The 25,000-nt window shown below is 41.5% G+C and overlaps 1 protein-coding gene across 1 annotated transcript; it reads right to left on the bottom strand.

Annotated features, from left to right (window-relative positions):
- Nucleotides 1–2,197: 2,197 nt before the first annotated feature.
- On the bottom strand, nucleotides 2,198–19,133 carry ASB1 (ankyrin repeat and SOCS box containing 1). Its single transcript, XM_063428740.1, has 5 exons — nucleotides 18,991–19,133; nucleotides 7,586–7,727; nucleotides 6,328–6,630; nucleotides 4,400–4,773; nucleotides 2,198–3,090 (listed from the first exon to the last, which is right to left on the bottom strand). Exons 1-5 carry the CDS (start codon nucleotides 19,046–19,048, stop codon nucleotides 2,942–2,944), a joined length of 1,026 nt encoding a protein of 341 aa, XP_063284810.1. The 5' UTR covers nucleotides 19,049–19,133; the 3' UTR covers nucleotides 2,198–2,941.
- Nucleotides 19,134–25,000: the final 5,867 nt, after the last annotated feature.

Raw genomic sequence — 25,000 nt, 5'->3', positions numbered from 1 at the left:
TAAAGAGGCAGTGAGTGCTTTCATGCTAGAAATTTTCCCAGCCTTACAAATCCAAAGCTGGAGAATGGGCAAGTGTAGGACATCAAATACACAGAAACAAGAGCCTTCACTGCATTAAAGCGGCACGGTCACGCCGAACTTACTGTATATACTCGAGTATAAGCCGACCCGAATATAAGCCGAGGCCCCTAATTTTACCCCAAAAAACTGGGAAAACGTGTTGACTCGAGTATAAGACTAGGGTGGGAAATGCAGCAGCTACTGGTAAATTTCTAAATAAAATTAGATCCTAAAAAAATTATATTAATTGAATATTTATTTACAGTGTGTGTATATAATGAATGCAGCGTGTGTGTATGAGTGCAGCGTGTGTGTATGAATGTAGTGTTTGTATGAATGCAGTGTGTGTATGAGTGCAGTGTGTGTGTGTTTGTGTTGTAGAGCCTTGGTGGGGGGTCGGCAATTTTATTATTTTTTTATTTATTTTTTTATTATTGTAATAATTTTTTTATTATTTTTTATTTAATTTAATTATTATTTTGTATTATTATATTATATTTTATTTTATTTGCTTGTTAGCTAGCCAGGGAGGGGGGCTCTCACTCCCTGGTGGTCCAGTGGTGTGCACTCTGTAGAAGGGGGCTGTCAGAGAGTTTACTTACCTCCTCTGCAGCTCCTGTCAGCTCCCTTCTCCTCCGCGCCGGTCCGGTCAGCTCCCTCTGCCAGCTCACAGTGTAAGTCTCGTGGACGCACTATGACCCCGCGTCTCTCGCGAGACTTACACTGGGAGCTGACAGAGGTGCTGAACGGACTGGCGCGGAGGAGGAGGGAGCTGACAGGAGCTGCAGGAGAGGTAAGTAAACTCTCTGCCAGCCCCCAGTCTGTATTATGGCAATGTATATTGCCATAATACAGACACTGACTCGAGTATAAGCCGAGTTGGGGGTTTTCAGCACAAAAAATGTGCTGAAAAACTCTGCTTATACTCAAGTATATACGGTACCTTTCCCCAATCTCTTCCACTTCTCTTCCTCTCTCAGAATCTGTTCATAATTTCTTCCTATATGATCTAGTTTTCTTTAAAACATAAGACTAAGTAAGGACTTTGTGGGGGCTACAAAACTAAACAGGGGACCTAGTGTCCTCTTCGGTCCAAACCCATGAGCGGTAGGTGCGGGCCCTAAGTTACAAAAGGGGAGGATCTATTGTCTCCACCCACCAATGTGCGGTAGGTGGGAGCACTGACATAAGAGGGGGGGGGATCTACTGCCTCCCACACCTCCTACCCCCACCCATTGGCGACGGGTGGAGGCTAAATGTAAAAAATGTCCTCCCCAGGTGAGTAGGGGTCCCCAAGCCTCTAGTCACCCGCCCCAATAAAATAAAACCCTACCTACCTCCCTCACTACAAATAGTGAGGGGGGGGGGGGGGGGAGGAAGCAATACGCTAAATACCTAAAAAAAAAATAAAAAAAATCACTTAACATTAGAGGTCTTCTTTTTTTATAAAACCTTAATTTTCAGACCCAAAAAGGCCATAATTCCTGTTGAACTTAAAAAAAAACAAAAAAACCTAACAGAGCATTTAAAAAAAAAAAATGTAATCCATCTTAATAATCCATCTTCACCCAGTGATGGCACCGCGCAGACTGAGCTCCGCAGGGCGGAGAAAGGCTTTTAAGTCAACCAATACGAGTGGCTCTGACAGGAAAATCTTGAGCCTTACCTGTATGTAACAAAATAGGAGACCAGATTCTTGCCATTACAGACACTGTAGGCGCAACCTGTTTTCCTTTGTACAGTCTTACCTCAAGCTGTTAAGGCAATTTGAAACACCTAACACCTAGGATGCTCCTGAGGACGCTCTCCAGCCCTTTCTCTGCTTGGTCACTGTTCTGAGCAGAGAAGGGAATCACTAAGAAGCATTGGGAGTTTGTCTCAGCCTATCACTAGCTGCTAATTGCTAGTACAGTACAATCACCAGCACCCAAAAAACATGCAGCTATCCCAAATCCTTATCCACATAGATTTGGGTATCTGTGACTATACCACACTTATTGATGAAGTGGACATTAAGTAGAAGGTATTAATACAGTATACATTGTGATTAGTACAGTGTACATTTGAAACCTATATAAATTAAACAGACTACACATTGGAGTATTAGCATGTTGTGACACTATTTATTTAGTGTTTTTGTTTGTTTTTCTTTATCGTTGTAAAGCGTAATACCACTCATATATGATTTCATTAATAAATTAACCATAAAAGCAATTCTAAGCACCCCCATTCAGTTAATCGTTTTTCTATTCTTGTACAGAGGCTAAAATACCTCCTTAAAATTGTGTCCTCTCCTTCAACTACAAATTAAAGTTGGTTTAGCAGGTTATTCTTTTATCCCAATTAACCTCCTTAATCAAGTAAATGAAAACAACAAGTATGTTTATATCCCCTGAATATAAACAGAAAAAAAAAAACATGCATTGCTTGTAGAAAAGGTTTTACACTGGTGATACAGATTAAATAATAAATAGTTATTTCCACATTATAGTGCAATACCTTTCTTTTCCTTGGTTTTCTTAAAAGAACCACAATGAGTTTAATAATACAAAAAATGGTGGCATGCAGGCATGTAAGGCATGAACGCACGTGGCAGGTCAAACAGATAAGTCATGCCTAGGAAGAAAATACACTCAAGGCCACACGCTTACATACAACTTTTGGAGTAAGTAATTATTGACTGCTCCAGCAATACCATAAGACATTTGTTCTGTACTCTCTAGTGACTCACCAGTGACATGAGCATCTTCGTGTAATTTTTTTAACTTATAATAAGCAATAAGGCACTCTCAAAGAAAACAAGTTCCCCCAGCAGAGGAAACATGCATCATATGATTTCAGCGTGGAGCACATTCCTAAGTGTGATGTGTTTTTGGTTTCCTCAGGTGCAGGTGTTGCATGTGTCTTCATACAGAAGGAAGCTCAGGACGCGGGGAGGTAGAGGCAGCCTGCAGGCAGAGGACAGTCTGTGTTTTCCAAGTGCCCTTCTCACAGTTATACGGCACATCTGGGAGAGGGTCCTTGGACAACCTACAATAGATGTAGCAATTTACCATCATCAACAAAGGGGCTATGTTAGAAAGGGAAAAAAGTAAAAGATGCAGGACACTGATATATTCAGTGATCCAGTGGTGAGAAAAAAAAATAACCGAATCCATGTAGATATAAAACCAATTGAAATTTGATTTACAATAACATATGAATTGGTGACTAAATGGCTTGGTTTGCAAATATTAATAAGTATTCATGGCACGACACATAATTTCAAGTCCTACAGTTCTAGCCATGTCTTATAAGTTACTCATCACAATATACATGCACGCACAGTACTTCTTTTCCGTAGGGTAGAATGAAAGTCTGTGACTACAGGGCTATACATGTATTTGCACACCTCTACCCAATTCCATGTTACTCAAAACATTTGCCTTCTTTCCTATGTCACAGGTCCACTCATTCCTCATGTAACCAAACCTTCGCAATAACCTTACACTTTGCTCTCCTTACCTTGCCATTTACCCATAGTTCATAAATAATTTTTTCACATTATTATGCTTCCTGTTTCTACTTTTTCCATAATAGGGAGGACACATCTCTGATGTCTAGCAGACTGCAAGGTAAAGCATCGAACTGTGCCTCTTGCAGTTATGATCTGCACAGCTCCTTGCTAATTCTGTAATTATGCAGGGATCTGAGAAGATAAATACTAGCAAAGGTAGAGTTCAATTGACTTTATTAACTTTTTTAACATATTCTGCAGCAAAGCTATACAGTGGGCATATACAACTGCATTTTTTTGACAGAAATAAAGTTGACAGGAGACGGAGAAAGCATGCTTAAATCTTACAATCTGGTATGTGTTACTTTCAACTAACAATAGTTCTATTTCTTGGGCCTCCATGAACAAGAATTTTCTCCACTATAAGAAGGCCACAAAATCAACAGTGGCATGTACTATGTAGCCACCTGTAAAAGTAAAATGGTATTCCAAATGGCATCCAACATTTGCACCATTTACCCCCACCCTCCGCCATATCTCTTGGCCTGCTCAGAATTCCCAAGGCTGTACTACCACTTCCCAATGGCAAGTAACAATGTTGGGCCCTGTTCTACAGTTTTTAGTGCTTGCTCAGTATATCAGTAACAGGGGTTAAGGTTAAAGTCTTGAAATAAATTAATACCTATAGAGCTTTCTACAACAAGCAAGGGAATGTTTTTGACGTTATGTATGTTATGTATGTTTCATTGACCTGCATTCCACACCCATGGAAAGTATGAATTCAACACACACTGCTTGCCTTTACTTACATGTTCTCATATAGCCTTTTGTTTACAGACTTACTTTTTGCCTCTTTGAATAGTTGTATAGCTCTGGGGTTCAAACTTATTTGTGGGTGCTGTTCCACAGCTGGGACACCGTGCACCAAATTCAGATCTGCTCCAAAGTCATTAAGAAGTTTCACAAATTCATGGTCGAATCCATGACGCAAGATAGCCTCTAGCAAACAGGATGGTCCTGATCGTGGAAGGTTCACCAAACACTCAGTGTTCCAGCAGTTATAATCTGGATTAGCACCCGCTTGAAGTAAGAGGAAGAAGCAGGACACATTGTGATATGCTGCACTGATATACAATGGGCTGGAGGCCAGAGACCGAAGTGAACAGCCAGAACCACGAAACAACAGCTGGTGATCAATGTCAACATCAGCACCAAACCTAAGAGGAGGAGAATAGATAAGTATTAACTTGTCTCTATCAAATTAAGTTTCTTAAAAGCCTTATGCAATTATTCATCTCAACAGAGTCTTTATTGAGTGTTTAAGGAATTTTAGAACGGCTATGCCTGTGGAAAGGTTTTTATTTTTTTATGCCTTACAATATAGAGAAGTTTAGGGATTAGAAACACATATGTTTATGCATAATTAGTGATTAGTTTGTCACTTTTTTATCTCATCGCTACTTTAAAAGACATACTCAGCAGCAAAGCAATTTTACCATGTGAAGCAATTTTGTTGTACGCTATGCCACCTCACCTTCTCAAGCAGAGATAGAATACACCTCAAATCACTAAAGATTAATTAGTATATCTCCACCACTACCAAGGTTAACAATAAAAATACAACGAAAGATAAGCAATTGTGAAGAAAAAAAAAAAAAAAAGAGAAGTGAAATGCTGCAGCAGAGCTAGACTCATTGCTCGTAAACACACACAAAAAAATAAAAGTTGCTATAGACATATTGACAGGTTGCAACTATCCAATTACAGAAAATGGTGGCACTTTGAGCCTAACTAGCGTGGCTCAGCACTGTCTGGGCTTTTTGAAACCGTACTAATACTGCTAGAGCCTTAAAATTAGGAATGGGTTGTGAGATAAATCTAAAAGAAAACTATTGCCACCCAGTTCCATGTCCCTTACAAATCACATCTCCATAACAAAACAATACTAAAAATAGTAGAAAACCAGAAAATTTACACCATACTCACCAATATTTTCTTTTCCCGGATATAAGCCATGGCAGCACTACGTATGGGTATAGCTCCTCCCCTTCTGAATTGAACAGGAACCATCTCCTAATTAATTAATAAAAGAGACTTCCTCCCCTGTCCCTTTCAGTCTTAGTTCAAAGCCACGAACAAAAAAAAAATTAGAAAGGGTGGGACCGTAGTGCTGCCATGGCTCATATCTGGGAAAAGAAAATATTGGTGAGTATGGTGTAAATTTTCTGCTTTCCCCGGATATATCCATGGCAGCACTACATAAGCCGAAAGGTACAAGGGAGGGGAAGCTGAAAGGTACAAGGGAGGGGGAAATTCCAAGAAAATCAGTGTTCTATCGAGTGGAACATTTGGGGTTTCAGTATTCATCCATGTCTGGATGCTAAATGGAAATATAAGCAAATATTTCTGTAGATTTAATTTTACAGTAGTAAAATAAAGCAAATTGGGATATTTATTCCAGAGTACCTTACCCAGGCAATAGCATAAAAAAGGATTTACTCAATGTAACGAAAAAAGGTTGTCTTTGCAAAGCTGGTCAATGGACAGATCAACACTCACTGCATTATGCGGATAAAAGCTGGCTTAAACCGACTCAGGCCTCCCAAACAAATCTTGCTAATGCAGAAACAGCTATTCTCTTTCTATGTTCACACACATATAATACAGCTTTTTACTGGAACTATGCAAAACATTTTCTTTTAATATATCCATTACAAACAAACAGACATTGTAGACACTCTATTATGCACACAATGTGTATGGGTACTCACTGAATAAGTTCATGTAAAATATCAGCACGCCCTACACGTGCAGCATTGTACACTGGAGAGCTTCGGTTATGAGGACTGCCATTGGGGTTTGCTCCAGCTTTCAGAAGAACTTGCACACATTCCAAGTGTCCATTTTCTGTCGCTACATACAGAGGCGTTTGTCCTTTAACATCTACGAGCTCCAGTTGTGCCCCGAAGTGGATAAGAAGAGCCACACAGTCCGCATGACCAGCAGTGGCTGCAATTCTCAAGGGAGTGCAGGGCAGCCAACCACTGCACCACACGGCTCGCTCATCTATACACCTGAATAATGAATAATAAAAAAGGTGGTATAGAGAAGAGGGCAAATCGCAAGTTAGCATAAGTGAAAAACTTGTTAAAAATTGAGTGGGACACAAGTTACTAAAAAATAAAAACTCCTTGGTGGACGGTGACGAAGATATTACTTACGATGAACATGCAGTGTCTCTGGTTGCCTGTTATATAACTCTGTTCAAATGTATGACATGTTACTTGGCTTTTGCACAAGCCACTATGCTAATGATCTATTACTATGTCTGCCAAGATGGAAAAATAAAGAATAATAAAAAAAAAAAATAAAAAAAAAATTGAGTCGGACAGAACAATGTGATCTTAAATGTCGTAAGTAGATACAATGAATGAAAAGGTAATGTGGGTATTTTAGCAGTGGGAAAGGAACAAAATATTCTAGGGGTTAAGGGATTACTTATGAGGCATATAAATGTTAAAAAAAGACTGTAGAGCAGAAGAGACGAAAACATGCTAAAATGTAGATCAAAGATAGTTATGGTGACATTTTTTATTTATTTATAAAATATTTTACCAGGAAGGATACATTGATATTTATTGTTTTCAAGTACTATCCACAGATAGTGAAAAAAAGAAAAGTGCAAAAGCATTTTGGGGTAGGACATGATATCTTTGAAAATATCCCTGGGTTAAGATAACAGTGCAAGTACATGATGATGACTTAAACAGGCTATATGTAAGTGTCTTAGGTTTCCCGAGGACGAGATTTAAAAGCAGTCTAAGAAAATATAACTTCTTAATAAGATGAAGAGAAACATATTGCAAGTTTGTAAGAGAATTACAACTTGACAGGTATAAAGGGATATCATATTTGTTTGTGTAAGTCTCTATATTTGAATATGATGAAATATTTAGGTTTGTATGTGGGTTGTAAACCTGTCTCTTTGACTCAGTATCTCCAGAGCCCATTTCTTTTGCCTGGAATTACCGCAGGAAACGCTCATCCTGTAACAGGGTTCTCAGAGTGTCAATGTCTCCCACACAAGCTGCGTTGTGTAAACGTGTGTCCTGGCATTGATCCGAAGGGTGGTCACAGTACTGATCCTGAAGCCAGGCTTTCAGATTGCGTCCTGCAAGAGATAATCACAGGCTGTCATGACAGATAAAAATAGCCCCAAAAGTAAGCAAATCTCCTCAGAAACAAAACAAAATCACATCAATGAATGCAAGCAGTGGGACACGTAACACAGTTTATATGTTATGTCAATGCTTTGTTTATTGTTTTCACAGGTATAAAGATATTTCGATGAGATCATTTACACTTTTAATATCAATACCCTTGGTAAAAAAACAGCATACAGTCACGTGGACTCTAAAAGCATACAAACCAGCTGTGCCAATTACTACTACTAACCATGAGTGCTGCAATTAAGCTATATTGAGTGCAGCACTCAAACCTCACCACCCCAGTTATGCCCAACGAGCATTGTTCATTGGTTCACTGCAGAAATGTTGCTAATAAATGTGAGGTGTGTTGTGGATGCATGGAGTGGTTGCCAAATGGGGTTGTATGACTGATTACAGCACCGGAAACTTTAATTTGGATGCCTCTTCCACTAGAAGAATGTGCCTTTTGTTAGATCACAGGGAAAGGTTTGTAAATTAGGTTCCTTTCTCTTAAACTAAACATCCGGCTTTGTCACACTGGCCTGATGTAAAACCTTACATTTATAAGTGGATATGAAACATGGGGGGTGGTTGCACTCACCTGAACATGCTTAAATGGGATGCTGCTCATTTAAAGTATGTGCAGGTGAGTGCAACCACCCCCCATGTTTCATATACACATATATACACATATATATATATATATATATATATATATATATATATATATATATATATATATATACACACACACATATATATATATTTTGGGAGTCTAGCCAACTCCTTGGTTTTGCACCCCTCCCTGTTACAGGTGCCTCATCACAGGTCCCTATTTAGCCTTGTACTGCAGAGAGCCTCAGATGGAATTTTCCCCCCCAAGTAAGTGAGTTATTCACATAAGAGTAGACATTAGACTGTGAGAGTAGGACCTGCCAAAGATGGGGTACATTGATGTTCTGGCAGGCTTATGCAATTTATGATCATATAATGTAACTAAATTTAAAAAGAAAAAAACCTTTAGAAAAAAACTTAAAAAAAAAAAATCTGTCAACATTGAAGTTGCTGTTTAGTAGATAGGAGAGTGCGCTGGATCTTGAACATTTATAGGTGGGGAGTAATATATATCTACAGACCAGTTGGCTGCCCATCTTTTGAGGTGCTCTGCTCAGCATTCCTTGGGCCCTTTTGATATGCAAATTAATAATAATCCAGAGAGGAATTATGCCTCCTATGATATATATATTCAGAATGAGGAGGGTAATCTCTACAAAAGAAGACTAAACATGACCAGCGTACAAAGGACTTAATAGTAATTAAGGTGATGATCTAATAAATGAGAGGTAGTGTTAGTTCTGATAGTAATTAAGGTGATGATATAATAAATGAGATGTAGTGTTGGCTCTGATAGTAATTAAGGTGATATAATAAATGAGATGTAGTGTTGGCTCTGATAGTAATTAAGGTGATGATATAATAAATGAGAGGTAGTGTTGGTTCTGATAGTAATTAAGGTGATGATATAATAAATGAGAGGTAGTGCTAGTTCTGATAGTAATTAAGGTGATGATATAATAAATGAGAGGTAGTGTTGGTTCTGATAGTAATTAAGGTGATATAATTAATGAGAGGTAGTGTTGGTTCTGATAGTAATTAAGGTGATGATATAATAAATGAGAGGTAGTGCTAGTTCTGATAGTAATTAAGGTGATGATATAATAAATGAGAGGTAGTGTTGGTTCTGATAGTAATTAAGGTGATGATATAATAAATGAGAGGTAGTGCTGGTTCTGATAGTAATTAAGGTGATGATATAATAAATGAGAGGTAGTGCTAGTTCTGATAGTAATTAAGGTGATGATATAATAAATGAGAGGTAGTGTTGGTTCTGATAGTAATTAAGGTGATATAATTAATGAGAGGTAGTGTTGGTTCTGATAGTAATTAAGGTGATGATATAATAAATGAGAGGTAGTGCTAGTTCTGATAGTAATTAAGGTGATGATATAATAAATGAGAGGTAGTGTTGGTTCTGATAGTAATTAAGGTGATGATATAATAAATGAGAGGTAGTGTTGGTTCTGATAGTAATTAAGGTGATATAATTAATGAGAGGTAGTGCTGGTTCTGATAGTAATTAAGGTGATGATATAATAAATGAGAGATTGTTGGTTCTGATAGTAATTAAGGTGATGATATGATAAATGAGAGGGAGTGTTGGCTGTGATAGTAATTAAGGTGATGATATAATAAATGAGAGGGAGTGTTGGTTCTGATAGTAATTAAGGTGATGATATAATAAATGAGAGGTAGTGTTGGTTCTGATAGTAATTAAGGTGATATAATAAATGAGAGGTAGTGTTGGCTCTGATAGTAATTAAGGCGATGATATAATAAATGAAAGGTAGTGTTGGTTCTGATAGTAATTAAGGTGATGATATAATAAATGAGAGGTAGTGCTGGTTCTGATAGTAATTAAGGTGATATAATAAATGAGAGCTAGTGTTGGTTCTGATAGTAATTAAGGTGATATAATAAATGAGAGCTAGTGTTGGCTCTGATAGTAATTAAGGTGATGATATAATAAATGAAAGGTAGTGTTGGTTCTGATAGTAATTAAGGTGATGATATAATAAATGAGAGGGAGTGTTGGTTCTGATAGTAATTAAGGTGATGATATAATAAATGAGAGGGAGTGCTGGTTCAGATAGTAATTAAGGTGATGATATAATAAATGAGAGCTAGTGTTGGTTCAGATAGTAATTAAGGTGATGATATAATAAATGAGAGGGAGTGTTGGTTCTGATAGTAATTAAGGTGATGATATAATAAATGAGAGGTAGTGCTGGTTCTGATAGTAATTAAGGTGATGATATAATAAATGAGAGGGAGTGTTGGTTCTGATAGTAATTAAGGTGATGATATAATAAATGAGAGGTAGTGCTGGTTCTGATAGTAATTAAGGTGATGATATAATAAATGAGAGGTAGTGTTGGCTCTGATAGTAATTAAGGTGATATAATAAATGAGAGCTAGTGTTGGTTCTGATAGTAATTAAGGTGATGATATAATAAATGAGAGGTAGTGCTGGTTCTTTTTTGTCAATCTTTATTTTATTAAAGGCATACAAGATGGGGTACAGAAGAGATATTGGGGGAAATGTACGGTTGTTTCACAGTATAGGGTTGATACATTAGTCAGCAAGAGTATATTACATTTCCAGTATCGCAATGCCTTTTGTTTTTTGTTTTATGGTTGTTAAGCTTTAGTTTGAAAATACATGCTAGGAATTGTTGTTATCAACTGAAGCTAGAGACAAGAACAGTGTGGACGCATTAGCAGTATAAGTATGCATATAACTAATATAATATAATATATAAGCTCACGTTTGCTGAAGGCGGTATATGCAGGTCTCGTGTGGAGCTTATAAGGAAAAAATGTGTAAAACACGCAAGGTTTACGCCAGGTATAGACTGAGGCTTAAAATATGAGTAATATTAGCAGTGTGGACAGTAAAGGCACGGGACTCAGCTGTGTGAGATGAACATTGCATGGCTTACGTATCTGGCATTGATCATTAGGGATAGTCTACCAAAGGAAATGAAACATGCTTGCATTGAGATCAACAAGGTAGTAAAGCATCGACCCTGATAGACTTAGTAAGAACAGGCTCTGTTTGTTACACCCATGGAGCATCTGCATCAGTAATTTAGACATCAGTACAAGGCTCAACACCATCAGGTTAATAGCATGGGGAAAAGATTGGAGGATGGAGCTGAAGTTGTTAACAGTATTAGGACTGATAGAGTACTGAGAGGAGAGTGCAGCAGGGTGTTAGTTAAGGGTGCGGAGACAGCCAGCAATAAACGTATAGAGTCTGCTTTGCCCCAGCCAATACAATCCCTGCCCGCCGAACCCAGAGGTTTTGAGGCCAGCATAGTGATTAAAGTAATACATGCAACTAGGGATGTCCCAGCTGGTAACAGTTACGATTCTGAGGCCCAAGTCCCAGCCATGCTAAGTTATATGGCAATAGCCAGTGAGTCCGTTACTGTCCAAGTCTGCACTCATCTCACTCCGCCGGGTGTTGCGCTGTACCTCGGGGTGAGTGTCGCTTGATGTTTAGCCGGGTTGTCGACCAGCACCATGCACCTGATCATCCCGGTGTCGTGGCGACTCTGCGTCCGGGGCCGCCGTTCTTCGGCCTTGGTGGGGGCTCATGTGCGATCGCCATTGGTCCCATCAACAGGACCGTGGGCCCAGGGTTCCGTCGGTTGCCGGCTTTCCCCCGGGGGGTATGGCGCGCTGTGGAGGGGAACCTCCCGGTGAGCTCCCAGCTCAGAAGAAGGATGAGCGGTCTCTTCCGCCGCGCCGTCCACGTGGGTGGTGCTTCGTGCCGGGTTACCAGCGCCATGCCTCCAAAGTGTCTCCTTACTCGGGTGTTGCCGCAAGGCATGAGTCGCTTGGCTCGTGTTGCCGTCGGGTCAGATGGTGTCCGGAGATTGCCATGGGCTCTGCGGTGCAGTTCCCGCGCACCTGACATCCGCCATCTTGGGTTTGGGCCCGATGGTCCGGTGGAGTCTCCGGGTGTGACACTGGGGCATGGACCGGGATCACCCCCCCGGGTCCGGCGTGTTCCATGCTCGAGTCAGGCTCCGTTGGGCAGGATAGTGGAGCGGCGGCCGTCCACTCCACTCACCGCCAGGTTGGCCTTCCGCCTGGTACAGCAGGGGCCTCTCCTCCGAGGGACTAGAACTCAAGGAGCAAGCCTCTCCTCAGCTCCGGTAGCCTGTATGCATCGAGGGTCGTGGATGGTAACCGTTTATTCCCCCAAGAAACTCCATTCATAGGCTTAACGGGTCATATTGTGCGGGAGCCGATCTGTCTTGCGACCGCTCGGCGGCCCGGCCCCGCCCCCCGGTAGTGCTGGTTCTGATAGTAATTAAGGTGATATAATAAATGAGAGCTAGTGTTGGTTCTGATAGTAATTAAGGTGATGATATAATAAATGAGAGGGAGTGTTGGTTCTGATAGTAATTAAGGTGATATAATAAATGAGAGCTAGTGTTGGTTCTGATAGTAATTAAGGTGATGATATGATAAATGAGAGGTAGTGCTGGTTCTGATAGTAATTAAGGTGATGATATGATAAATGAGAGGTAGTGCTGGTTCTGATAGTAATTAAGGTGATATAATAAATGAGAGCTAGTGTTGGCTCTGATAGTAATTAAGGTGATGATATAATAAATGAGAGGTAGTGCTGGTTCTGATAGTAATTAAGGTGATGATATGATAAATGAGAGGTAGTGCTGGTTCTGATAGTAATTAAGGTGATATAATAAATGAGAGCTAGTGTTGGTTCTGATAGTAATTAAGGTGATATAATAAATGAGAGCTAGTGTTGGTTCTGATAGTAATTAAGGTGATGATATAATAAATGAGAGGGAGTGTTGGTTCTGATAGTAATTAAGGTGATATAATAAATGAGAGCTAGTGTTGGTTCTGATAGTAATTAAGGTGATGATATAATAAATGAGAGGTAGTGCTGGTTCTGATAGTAATTAAGGTGATGATATGATAAATGAGAGGTAGTGCTGGTTATGATAGTAATTAAGGTGATATAATAAATGAGAGCTAGTGTTGGTTCTGATAGTAATTAAGGTGATGATATAATAAATGAGAGGTAGTGCTGGTTCTGATAGTAATTAAGGTGGTGATATAATAAATGAGAGGTAGTGTTGGTTCTGATAGTAATTAAGGTGATATAATAAATGAGGGGTAGTGTTGGCTCTGATAGTAATTAAGGTGATATAATAAATGAGAGCTAGTGTTGGTTCTGATAGTAATTAAGGTGATGATATAATTAATGAGAGGTAGTGCTGGTTCTGATAGTAATTAAGGTGATATAATAAATGAGAGGGAGTGTTGGTTCTGATAGTAATTAAGGTGGTAATATAAAAATGAGAGAGTGTTGGTTCTGATAGTAATTTAGGTGATGATATGATAAATGAGAGCTAGTGTTGGTTCTGATAGTAATTAAGGTGATGATATAATAAATGAGAGGTAGTGTTGGCTCTGATAGTAATTAAGGTGATGATATAATAAATGAGAGGTAGTGTTGGTTCTGATAGTAATTAAGGTGATGATATAATAAATGAGAGGTAGTGTTGGCTCTGATAGTAATTTTTTTTTTTTTTTTTTATTCTTTATTTAGTCGTGCGCATTTTAAACAGGCGCACCCCTCCTGCCACAACAGCAGAGTGGTGCGATAAAACAGGCATACATTTGTGTAACATAGGTAAAGATCGTGTAACAATATTATTTTCTATCGGTGATACCGCACGTATTTTGATGTATCTACAGCATGTGATAAGACATGTCAAAGGGTAATTGGATGTCATTCAAGTTAACTTGAGCATGTCAGTACTCATGGAAGGTGTTTAAGCTTCGGATTACGGGTCTGAGACTAGGATTGGAGTCACAGTGAGTTTGTGTCATTGTGTCGTTGGTGGTCCAGTCCCCTGCTACTAGCTGTCAATGTGTTGGTTGTACCCCTTACCAAGGGGGTCTACGGGGGGGGGGGGGGGGGTTGTGATCTCGTGATTGGCTGGTCAGTGGGTGATGCCGAAGCAGGTCCGGGCGCCCTTATGGGGGATCCCAGGTAGTTTGGGCAGTTCAGGTAAGGTCCCTTGTCACCTAGGGTGGGGGTGGGACTTGCAATACTTTGTGCAACATACAGGCTTGTAAATATGACGTCTAAATTATAAACATGGAAACAAAACAAAACAAAGCAAGGCAAAACAGTCACGTTTTTGTTATCAAGTGGCCGGGCGGTGGGTCAGGCCAGATCTGGAAGCCGAGGGAGCACTGGCATCGGGTTCCTCCCGTCCCTCCGATACTTGTGTGTCTGCGGTTGTCAGTCCCAGCATTTCCAGGAAGGATGAGGCTTCTGTGATCGAGGTCAGTGTATGGGTAGTCCCGTTGTGGGTTGACAGTAGTGAGCCCGGTGCTCCCCACCTGTAGGTTATGTTGGCGGCTCGTAATCGTTGGGTCACTGTGTGGAGTGATCGGCGCCACTGTAGGGTGGCCCTTGTTAAGTCCTGGTAAAAGGAAAGATTTGAGTCCTCAAAAGATAGTGGGGTCTTGCCCCGCAGTGCCGCCATGATTTGTCCTTTTTCAGAGGAGGATGTGCATCGCAGGATAACGTCCCTGGCGGTTTGTGGTGATGTTCGTGGGGGACCTGCGACCCTGTATATTCCGTCGATTACCAATTTGCGGGCTGTCGCTGGAGGTAAAATAGTTGCTAGTAATCGCCTTATGTAATGCGGCAGCTCTTCCGCAGTGACCTTGATAGGGATGCCTCTTACTTTTATGTTGTTGCGTCTGTGGCTGTTTTCGAGGGCATTTAGGTGTAGGGCCATATTATGGTGTGATTTCTGGAGCTCTTGTACCGAGTCTTGTATATGAGTCAGGTTGGTTGAGACTTCTGCCACGTCAGTCTCCATGGCCTGTACTTTGTCTTTTGTGCTTTGTAGGTCTGCCGTGAGTCCTGCCAATTCTTTTGAGAGAATTTTGTGGAAGTCGTGTAAAAGGATTTGCAGGTCATGCTTAGTCGCTGGTGGCGATCCCTCTGGGGGTGCTGGTGGTGCTGTACAAAGGCTGCCACCCTCTGCTTGCTCAGCCTGTCCTGTGTGTGTTGGGGAGGGCTGGCGTTCCTCTAAGGCCTGTTTGGGCCTAGTGGGCCGCTGGAGCATGGCCCCGATATCTCTCCCTTCCATCTGGGTTCCAGCTTTCTGGGAACGTCGTCCCATGGCAGGCATATGAGTCCCTGGGTTGGGAGAGGATCCAATGTTCGGGCTGTGTAAGATGCCTTGGTAGGCTCCGCCGAAGAGCGCCTCCAGGGCGGGCAGGGTATGTGTGGGGTAGGCCCCGGATTTGCGTTTCCGCTTCGGTACCGTCTTTTTCGCCAAGAAGGGCATCTATCGATGCAGTGCACCTTCCTGAGTTGAGGTATGTGACTTTGGTGATGGAGTTTGAGTCGGTACTCCTGATTTAGACGAGATTGTAGAGTCGAGATCAGAGCCGTCAGAAATGGCGTCTGAGCAGCTCGGTAGTTGGCTCCGCCCCCTCTGATAGTAATTAAGGTGATGATATAATAAATGAGAGGTAGTGCTGGTTCTGATAGTAATTAAGGTGATGATATAATAAATGAGAGGGAGTGTTGGTTCTGATAGTAATTAAGGTGATGATATGATAAATGAGAGGGAGTGTTGGCTGTGATAGTAATTATGGTGGTGATATAATAAATGAGAGGTAGTGTTGGTTGTGATAGTAATTAAGGTGATATAATAAATGAGAGGTAGTGTTGGTTCTGATAGTAATTAAGGTGATGATATAATAAATGAGAGGTAGTGCTAGTTCTGATAGTAATTAAGGTGATATAATAAATGAGAGGTAGTGTTGGTTCTGATAGTAATTAAGGTGATGATATAATAAATGAGAGGTAGTGTTGGTTCTGATAGTAATTAAGGTGATGATATAATAAATGAGAGGTAGTGTTGGTTCTGATAGTAATTAAGGTGATGATATAATAAATGAGAGGTAGTGTTGGCTCTGATAGTAATTAAGGTGATGATATAATAAATGAGAGGTAGTGCTGGTTCTGATAGTAATTAAGGTGATATAATAAATGAGAGGGAGTGTTGGTTCTGATAGTAATTAAGGTGATGATATAATAAATGAGAGGTAGTGTTGGCTCTGATAGTAATTAAGGTGGTGATATAATAAATGAGAGGTAGTGTTGGTTCTGATAGTAATTAAGGTGGTAATATAAAAATGAGAGAGTGTTGGTTCTGATAGTAATTAAGGTGATGATATGATAAATGAGAGCTAGTGTTGGTTCTGATAGTAATTAAGGTGATGATATAATAAATGAGAGGTAGTGTTGTCTCTTAGTAATTAAGGTGATGATATAATAAATGAGAGGTAGTGTTGGTTCTGATAGTAATTAAGGTGATATAATAAATGAGAGGTAGTGTTGGCTCTGATAGTAATTAAGGTGATGATATAATAAATGAGAGGTAGTGTTGGTTCTGATAGTAATTAAGGTGATGATATAATAAATGAGAGGTAGTGTTGGTTCTGATAGTAATTAAGGTAATGATATAATAAATGAGAGGTAGTGCTAGTTCTGATAGTAATTAAGGTAATGATATAATAAATGAGAGGTAGTGCTAGTTCTGATAGTAATTAAGGTGATATAATAAATGAGAGGTAGTGTTGGTTCTGATAGTAATTAAGGTGATGATATAATAAATGAGAGGTAGTGTTGGTTCTGATAGTAATTAAGGTGATGATATAATAAATGAGAGGTAGTGTTGGTTCTGATAGTAATTAAGGTGATGATATAATAAATGAGAGGTAGTGTTGGTTCTGATAGTAATTAAGGTGATGATATAATAAATGAGAGGTAGTGTTGGCTCTGATAGTAATTAAGGTGATGATATAATAAATGAGAGGTAGTGCTGGTTCTGATAGTAATTAAGGTGATATAATAAATGAGAGGGAGTGTTGGCTCTGATAGTAATTAAGGTGATGATATAATAAATGAGAGGTAGTGTTGGCTCTGATAGTAATTAAGGTGGTGATATAATAAATGAGAGGTAGTGTTGGTTCTGATAGTAATTAAGGTGGTAATATAAAAATGAGAGAGTGTTGGTTCTGATAGTAATTAAGGTGATGATATGATAAATGAGAGCTAGTGTTGGTTCTGATAGTAATTAAGGTGATGATATAATAAATGAGAGGTAGTGTTGGCTCTGATAGTAATTAAGGTGATGATATAATAAATGAGAGGTAGTGTTGGTTCTGATAGTAATTAAGGTGATATAATAAATGAGAGGTAGTGTTGGCTCTGATAGTAATTAAGGTGATGATATAATAAATGAGAGGTAGTGTTGGCTCTGATAGTAATTAAGGTGATGATATAATAAATGAGAGGTAGTGTTGGTTCTGATAGTAATTAAGGTGATATAATAAATGAGAGGTAGTGCTAGTTCTGATAGTAATTAATGTGATGATATAATAAATGAGAGGTAGTGTTGGTTCTGATAGTAATTAAGGTAATGATATAATAAATGAGGTAGTGCTAGTTCTGATAGTAATTAAGGTGATATAATAAATGAGAGGTAGTGTTGGTTCTGATAGTAATTAAGGTGATGATATAATAAATGAGAGGTAGTGTTGGTTCTGATAGTAATTAAGGTAATGATATAATAAATGAGGTAGTGCTAGTTCTGATAGTAATTAAGGTGATATAATAAATGAGAGGTAGTGTTGGTTCTGATAGTAATTAAGGTGATGATATAATAAATGAGAGGTAGTGTTGGTTCTGATAGTAATTAAGGTGATGATATAATAAATGAGGTAGTGCTGGTTCTGATAGTAATTAAGGTGATATAATAAATGAGAGGTAGTGCTAGTTCTGATAGTAATTAAGGTGATATAATAAATGAGAGGTAGTGTTGGTTCTGATAGTAATTAAGGTGATGATATAATAAATGAGAGCTAGTGTTGGTTCTGATAGTAATTAAGGTATTGATATAATAAATGAGAGGTAGTGCTGGTTCTGATAGTAATTAAGGTGATGATATGATAAATGAGAGGGAGTGTTGGTTCTGATAGTAATTAAGGTGGTGATATAATAAATGAGAGGTAGTGCTGGTTCTGATAGTAATTAAGGTGATGATATAATAAATGAGAGGTAGTGTTGGTTCTGATAGTAATTAAGGTGATGATATAATAAATGAGAGGGAGTGTTGGTTCTGATAGTAATTAAGGTGATGATCTAATAAATGAGAGGTAGTGTTGGTTCTGATAGTAATTAAGGTGATGATATAATAAATGAGACGTAGTGTTGGTTCTGATAGTAATTAAGGTGGTGATATAATAAATGAGAGGTAGTGCTAGTTCTGATAGTAATTAAGGTGATGATATAATAAATGAGAGGTAGTGCTAGTTCTGATAGTAATTAAGGTGATGATATAATAAATGAGAGGGAGTGTTGGTTCTGATAGTAATTAAGGTGATGCTATAATAAATGAGAGGGAGTGTTGGTTCTGATAGTAATTAAGGTGATGCTATAGCAGGGCTGTTAGACAGGTTACAGTAGCAATGCAGCGTTTGGTAAAGCCATAATAATAACCAAGCAGCACTGTGACCTGTTACCTGCCCTCATGACGTCACTAGTACCCCCTCTCCGGGTGGTCTCAGGACCTTCCTCCATTAGTCTATGGCCGCGTCCACGAAACCCTGATAGGCCTTTTTACTTACAGCAGAAGCCCCGCCCACTCCAAACATTTCATTGGACAGTCTCGGCGTCACTCCTTGGCTAGCAGATGACGTCAGGAGTGTGGGCGTGGTTTGAGGAGAGAGGTGAGTCCCTCAGTTAAAGACACAGAGCACACTGTGGTCTTCCTCATTGACTGTCATCTACTCTCCATGTCAGTCAACTCAAGGGATAAAGTCATAATAAGGGATAAGCTACTCCACCATAGGGAGAGGAGGGGAGCCTGACAGGCTGCTCTGAAAGCAAAGCAATGGGCTGCAGGGAGATGTTTACAAGTTGGAGAAGTGGGGCAGTCACTATGGAAACCAAAGTAAAGTCCCTGCTGATTGCTCCACTCTTAGAAATTTGCTCTTAAATTGTTCTTTACACATGGTGGCGAAAAAAAAATAAAAGATTAAGAAATAGAAAGATCACTTTTCCATAGCACTTCCATTTACTTTGTCTCCATATTGTACGGTGAATTGTATAGAAGTAACAAGTGAATTAATTGCTAGCTTTAGGACTTGTGACGAAAGCACCTTCATCACTGGGATTCGGAGAGGCCTGCTTGCCATGTATTATGTATTGCCCTTTAAACACTGTATTTGGGCATATTGGATTTTTACATACTGTTTCTGCCCCTTTAAATTATATGGGAACAGCTTTGCACCTTTGAAAGGGCACTTCGGATGCAGCCGAAGTAGTCAAAGTGGCCGCCATTCGACATACGAACATGTGGCTGCGGTCATTTTAATTCAGCCAAACGCGGTCAGCAGTGTTTTGCCGTCGAGTTCATGGAACTAAAATCAGATAATTGACGGCATGAAAACCGCTAAAGTTTTATCTTCTCCAGACTTCGACTCATTCGACTATTCGAATGCCACATTAATACTGGATATTTGCACGAACAGCACTATTACACTATTCACTATTCTAAAAACAGTGAACACTAAAACACTGAACCGAAAATAAGGAGTAATTCTACAAATATGATATGACCAGTGGCATCCCAAAGGGGTGCGGACCGCCCCGGATGCCACTTACTAGGGGGGTGCCCGGGGCAGACTGCAATGCCCCTCCTGCCGCGATTGCCGAGACCGGCGGTCTGCAGCTCCGCAATGTGCAGAGCTGCAGACCATGGATCTCGCGTGCACTGCCCAATCAGAGCGTTGCCGCGGATTACCACGGCAACGCTCTTATTGGGTCTCGCGAGATCCATGGTGTGCAGCTCTGCGGAGCTGCAGACCGGAAATGAGGGCCACCGGACCACCAGGGACCCCACCGGACCACCAGAGATTTAAGGTAATTTTTTTAGTCACCCCCCTCTCCTCATCACCCCCCTCCCTGTCACAATCACCCCCCCCCCCTTCTCCTCATCTCGACTTTTTTTTAATTTATTATCCATGCCACATTTTTTTATAAAGGTTAGTACCAATCACAACATGTTTCATTTAACATATTGATATATATCCCAGTAATGATGTATTTTATTGTCTCTCATGTAATTTACAAACTTAAAAATGGGAGGTGAAAGGGCCTCATAAGTGGAATAGCCTAGGGCCTCTTTTCATCTAAATCCGGCCCTGCCTACCAGCACAACTACAGTGTATAATCGACATTCATAAACAAATTAATATTGGCGCTGTGGGAGTGCCCTAAGCCATTATGTACGTATATGGTGGTTCTGTCCTACATTAGCCCAGTTTTGGTCTGTAATCCAGAAAATTATTACTAATGTTGTAGCACGATTTGTCTATCAAAATGTATAAAAGCTCCTTATTGAGACAATCCCATATTCCTTTTCATTGAAGGAGGTTGTGCTCTGCTACCATTTGCCAAAGGCTCGGCAAGGTGGAGGAAATCCAATCGATGGAACTTTTTGCAACATCCTCCAGAGGTAGCTTGAAGAAAACTGCACAATTATGGTATGCTTAGGATAGGTTTCTGGAATCTAAGCACTTTTGTGCCTTAGGGTTGTCTAATCCCAGAACCAAGTGTATACTGTGTCCTAATTTGCATGGAGGCCTCTATTTACTAAATCTCTAAGCGGATTTAGGGTTTTTGTGGTCGGGTCTACAACTTTCTTTTGGCTTACTAAGATATTTTTGATCATGGTTATAAGTATGTAGAATTTGCTGGAATTTTGTTTGTGTATTTTTTTTACATGCATTTTGCACTTTAGTAGTTTATTTTGTAAATTTGATGTGTGCTACTTTTGATAAAATTATTATTTTTTTTAAAATAACAATATTGTGCTCAGCTATATTTCCCACATTCAGATTGACCCTCTTCAGATACCCTTGTCAACTGTTTGTGGAAATACACAATAAATAACCTACGTTAAATCAAAATACTGTATTCCTCCATAGGAAAAAAACACTAATCATCTCAATCCACAAGACATAAGGAGATAACCGCCAAATTACTTCAAATACTCCCTACAGCTTCTAATCAAGAAATGCACTTTAAGAGAGGCTTGGCTTGAGCAGCACCAAGAGCAGTCGCATGTCCGCAGAGCTCCGGTACCACTACACGATAATCGGCAGATGTAGCGGACTGGACCCTGCACCAGAGTCTGCCCCAGTTTCCTGGAGGGGACTGCTTGCTCGCCTCCTGCCCAGTGATTATGGTCCCGGGAAGATGGGACCCTTTAAAGAACTGCATTTGGACATATTGTACTGTGCTGGCCTTTTGACAACAGTGAAGGGAAATACTGAAACTTTTTGGACACTTCCTCTTCCCCTCCCCCGGATCCATTGTTCTCCAGCAGGGTGTTGTCCCAGGGACACTGCCAGACTCTTGTGAAACTGGCTTGGGCCGGAAACGTAACGTTTGGAGCTACAAATGGAGGGTAAAGCTAGTATGCGTACAGCGGCCCTATCTTCAAAGGGACTAACTTTCGGCAAAACAAGCATGGCGCTCAATTGCACTGAGGCAAAGTTTGACGAGATGCTGAAGGAGCGACTGGCTTACTTCGGACCCAACCGAGGAAATTGTGCAATTCTCGAGGAATCTACTGATCGAGTTCCTGCTGCGCATAGCAGAACAGGACAATAGGAAGGCTCGGGGTGGGTTACCCACGCCCCAGCAACCGGATACAGTTCAGGGAGAGAAGCGTGTTGTCCTTCCTCCCCAGCGGCAGTGTGTGTTGCAGGGAGCTGAAGGTGCCGTCCTTCCTCCCCAGCGACAGAGTGTGTTACAGGGAGCTGAAGGTGTCATCCTTCCTCCCCAGCAGCAGGGCAATATATTGAAAGGGGAGACAGTTGTAACCCCTCTTCAACAGCAGACGAGTATGGAAGGCTCTGGAGATAATTGGCTGGCCGAAGTAAGGCAGCGAGTGGCCCAGTATAGGGATGATGTACCCATGGAGACACGCCGGGTGATCTGGAACCAGGTCATGGCCGAGCGAAACACAAGGCTGGGCCGAGAATTCCAGCTGGCGAAAAAGAGAGTGTCAGGGAGAGGAGCCTGTGACCCCCTCTCCCCAGCGGCTGAAAGTGTGTAAGGGAGAGGAGTTTGTTACCCCCTCTCTCCAGCGGCAGCGTAGCCCACCAAGGGCAGACACTAAGCCCCAAAACAGCGCAGATGGGACCGTGGTCTCTGGGCCCAAGCTACAGGGAGTACGGAGGGTCAACCCTGCTCCCCAGCGGCTGGAAGTGTGTAAAGGAGAGGGGTTTGTTACCCCCTATCCCCAGCGGCAGCATAAACCACCAAGGGGAGACACTAAGCCCCTCACCAGCGCAGATGGGACCGTGGTCTCTGCGCCCAGGCTACAGAGAGTACAGCCGGTCAGCCCTGCTCCCCAGCGGCTGGAAGTGTGTAAGGGAGAGGAGTTTGTTACCCCCTCTCCCTAGCGGCAGCCTAGCCCACCAAGGGGAGACACTAAGCCCCTTACCAGCGCAGATGGGGCCGTGGTCTCTGCGCCCAAGCTACAGGGAGTACGAATGGTCAGCCCGGCTCCCCAGCGGCTGGAAGTGTGTAAGGGAGAGGAGTTTGTTACCCCCTCTCCCCAGCGGCAGCCTGGCCCACCAAGGGGAGACAGTAAATCCCACAACAGGGCAGATGGGACCGTAGTCTCTGCACCTGCACCACTGGAGATATGGACAGTCTGTCCTGGTCCCCAACAACAGGACAATGTATTGGAAGAGGAGGCAGTGTGTTTTCCCCTACTACAAGAAAGGACGTCGCAGGGAGAGGAGCCGGTTACCCCTTCTCCCCAGCAACCGCTTTGTCCAACCAGGAGAGAGAGCACCCTGGTTACTTTTCCACCAGACTATGGATTTCCAACTGGGCACATGTGGCAGGAGAACACTGGGACAGCTACAAAGGGTGAGAAAGGCCGACCGAATATCAGAGCCCCAGACCGATTGAAGGTCTGGAGCCTGGATAGTCTCTTTTTGGTAAAGGGGAGAAATGTAGCGGACTGGACCCTGCACCATAGTCTGCCCCAGTTTCCTGGAGGGGACTGCTTGCTCGCCTCCTGCCCAGTGATTATGGTCCCGGGAAGATGGGACCCTTTAAAGAACTGCATTTGGACATTTTGTACTTTATTGTACTGTGCTGGCCTTTTAACAACTTTTTGGACACTTCCTCTTCCCCTCCCCCGGATCCATTGTTCTCCAGCAGGGTGTTGTCCCAGGGACACTGCCAGACTCTTGAGAACTGGTTTGGGCCGGAAAGCCATACTGGCAGTGGGTTTTAAAAATACTTTTGCTTACTTTTGAACCCCTGGTCTGATTCGTGCCATTTTTTAATATGTTGTTCCCCTGAATGGATTGATTATGAAAATGTATGTTTTATGTTTGTGACATGTATATTTTAGAAGTTATAAATATTGTGTAAAAACTGTATTCCTCTGCCTGTGATAATGAGATTAACCATTGTGTTCAGTAATCGTATCACAGGCAGAGTGGAGGAGTTTGTGTGGGAGTGCCTGTGTGTATTGTACGGATTGATTGGTTGTTCTGTAAAACCCTGTGGGCTCTACTGTGTTTTGGGGATTGGGAATAAAAGAGGCTGTATGGGCCAGAACAGGGAGTTCCTGTTTGAACCCTCAAAGTGAAGTGTCGTCTCATTCTTGGGGGAGGATTTATTGTATGCTGTTCCAGTTTGACTGCTAGGAGTGTAAACCTATTCGTATGGTTTCCTATTCAACTGTCAGCGTTCATATGCTTGAGAGGATTTATATGCTTCTTCGGTTCGGTGATTGTGGTGTCTGCCAGAGTGCTTGGAGTCCTCAGGAAACGCTAGGAGCATCCTTTAACGGAGGCACCCAGTCGGGGTGCCAGGCGATTCGTTACAGCAGATTACCCCACTCATACAATGGTAGCTCAACCCCATCGGTGCCTCTGATACTCGGACAGCATGGGAAAGAAGGCAAATAAGCTCAAAACCCTCTCTATGGAGGGCAGCAGGACTATCGGAGACCTCCTCCAGGCGAGGCCTAGGCCAAAGATGGCATTGTGGAGGAACTACTGGACACTAGATCCTATACAGGGAGCTGATCACCCAGAGAAACCACTACAGTCTGAAGACAGAGGGGCTGCAACCAAAGGTGACATCATGGACCTGATGGTTCACATATGCACCTTCTTCCATGCCGGCCTGGCGGTGGTACAGGAAGAACTGACAGCTGTCAGACAGGGTAAAAGCAACAGAGAAAGAGGTGTCCTCCCTCACCACCATGCAGATGCAGCGGAGCAGATCAGACTCCTGCAGGCCTCACATGAGGCTATACAGGCCTGAATGGACACTGTGGATAATGCAAGTCGGCGCAAAAAAACCCTGCAAAATCAGAGGCATTTTAGAGTCTATCTTCGACGGTGAACTACCCCCACTTCCTCCGTCTCCTCTCTCACATCTTACCTCATCAACAATCCAAGAGCCTACAGATGGAGGGCGCTCACAGGC

This window comes from Pelobates fuscus, chromosome 8, assembly GCF_036172605.1.
Source record: "Pelobates fuscus isolate aPelFus1 chromosome 8, aPelFus1.pri, whole genome shotgun sequence".
Lineage (NCBI taxonomy): Eukaryota > Metazoa > Chordata > Amphibia > Anura > Pelobatidae > Pelobates > Pelobates fuscus.
The sequence above is the reverse complement of the archived record's forward strand: the minus strand, read 5'-3'. Positions and strand labels throughout refer to the sequence as shown.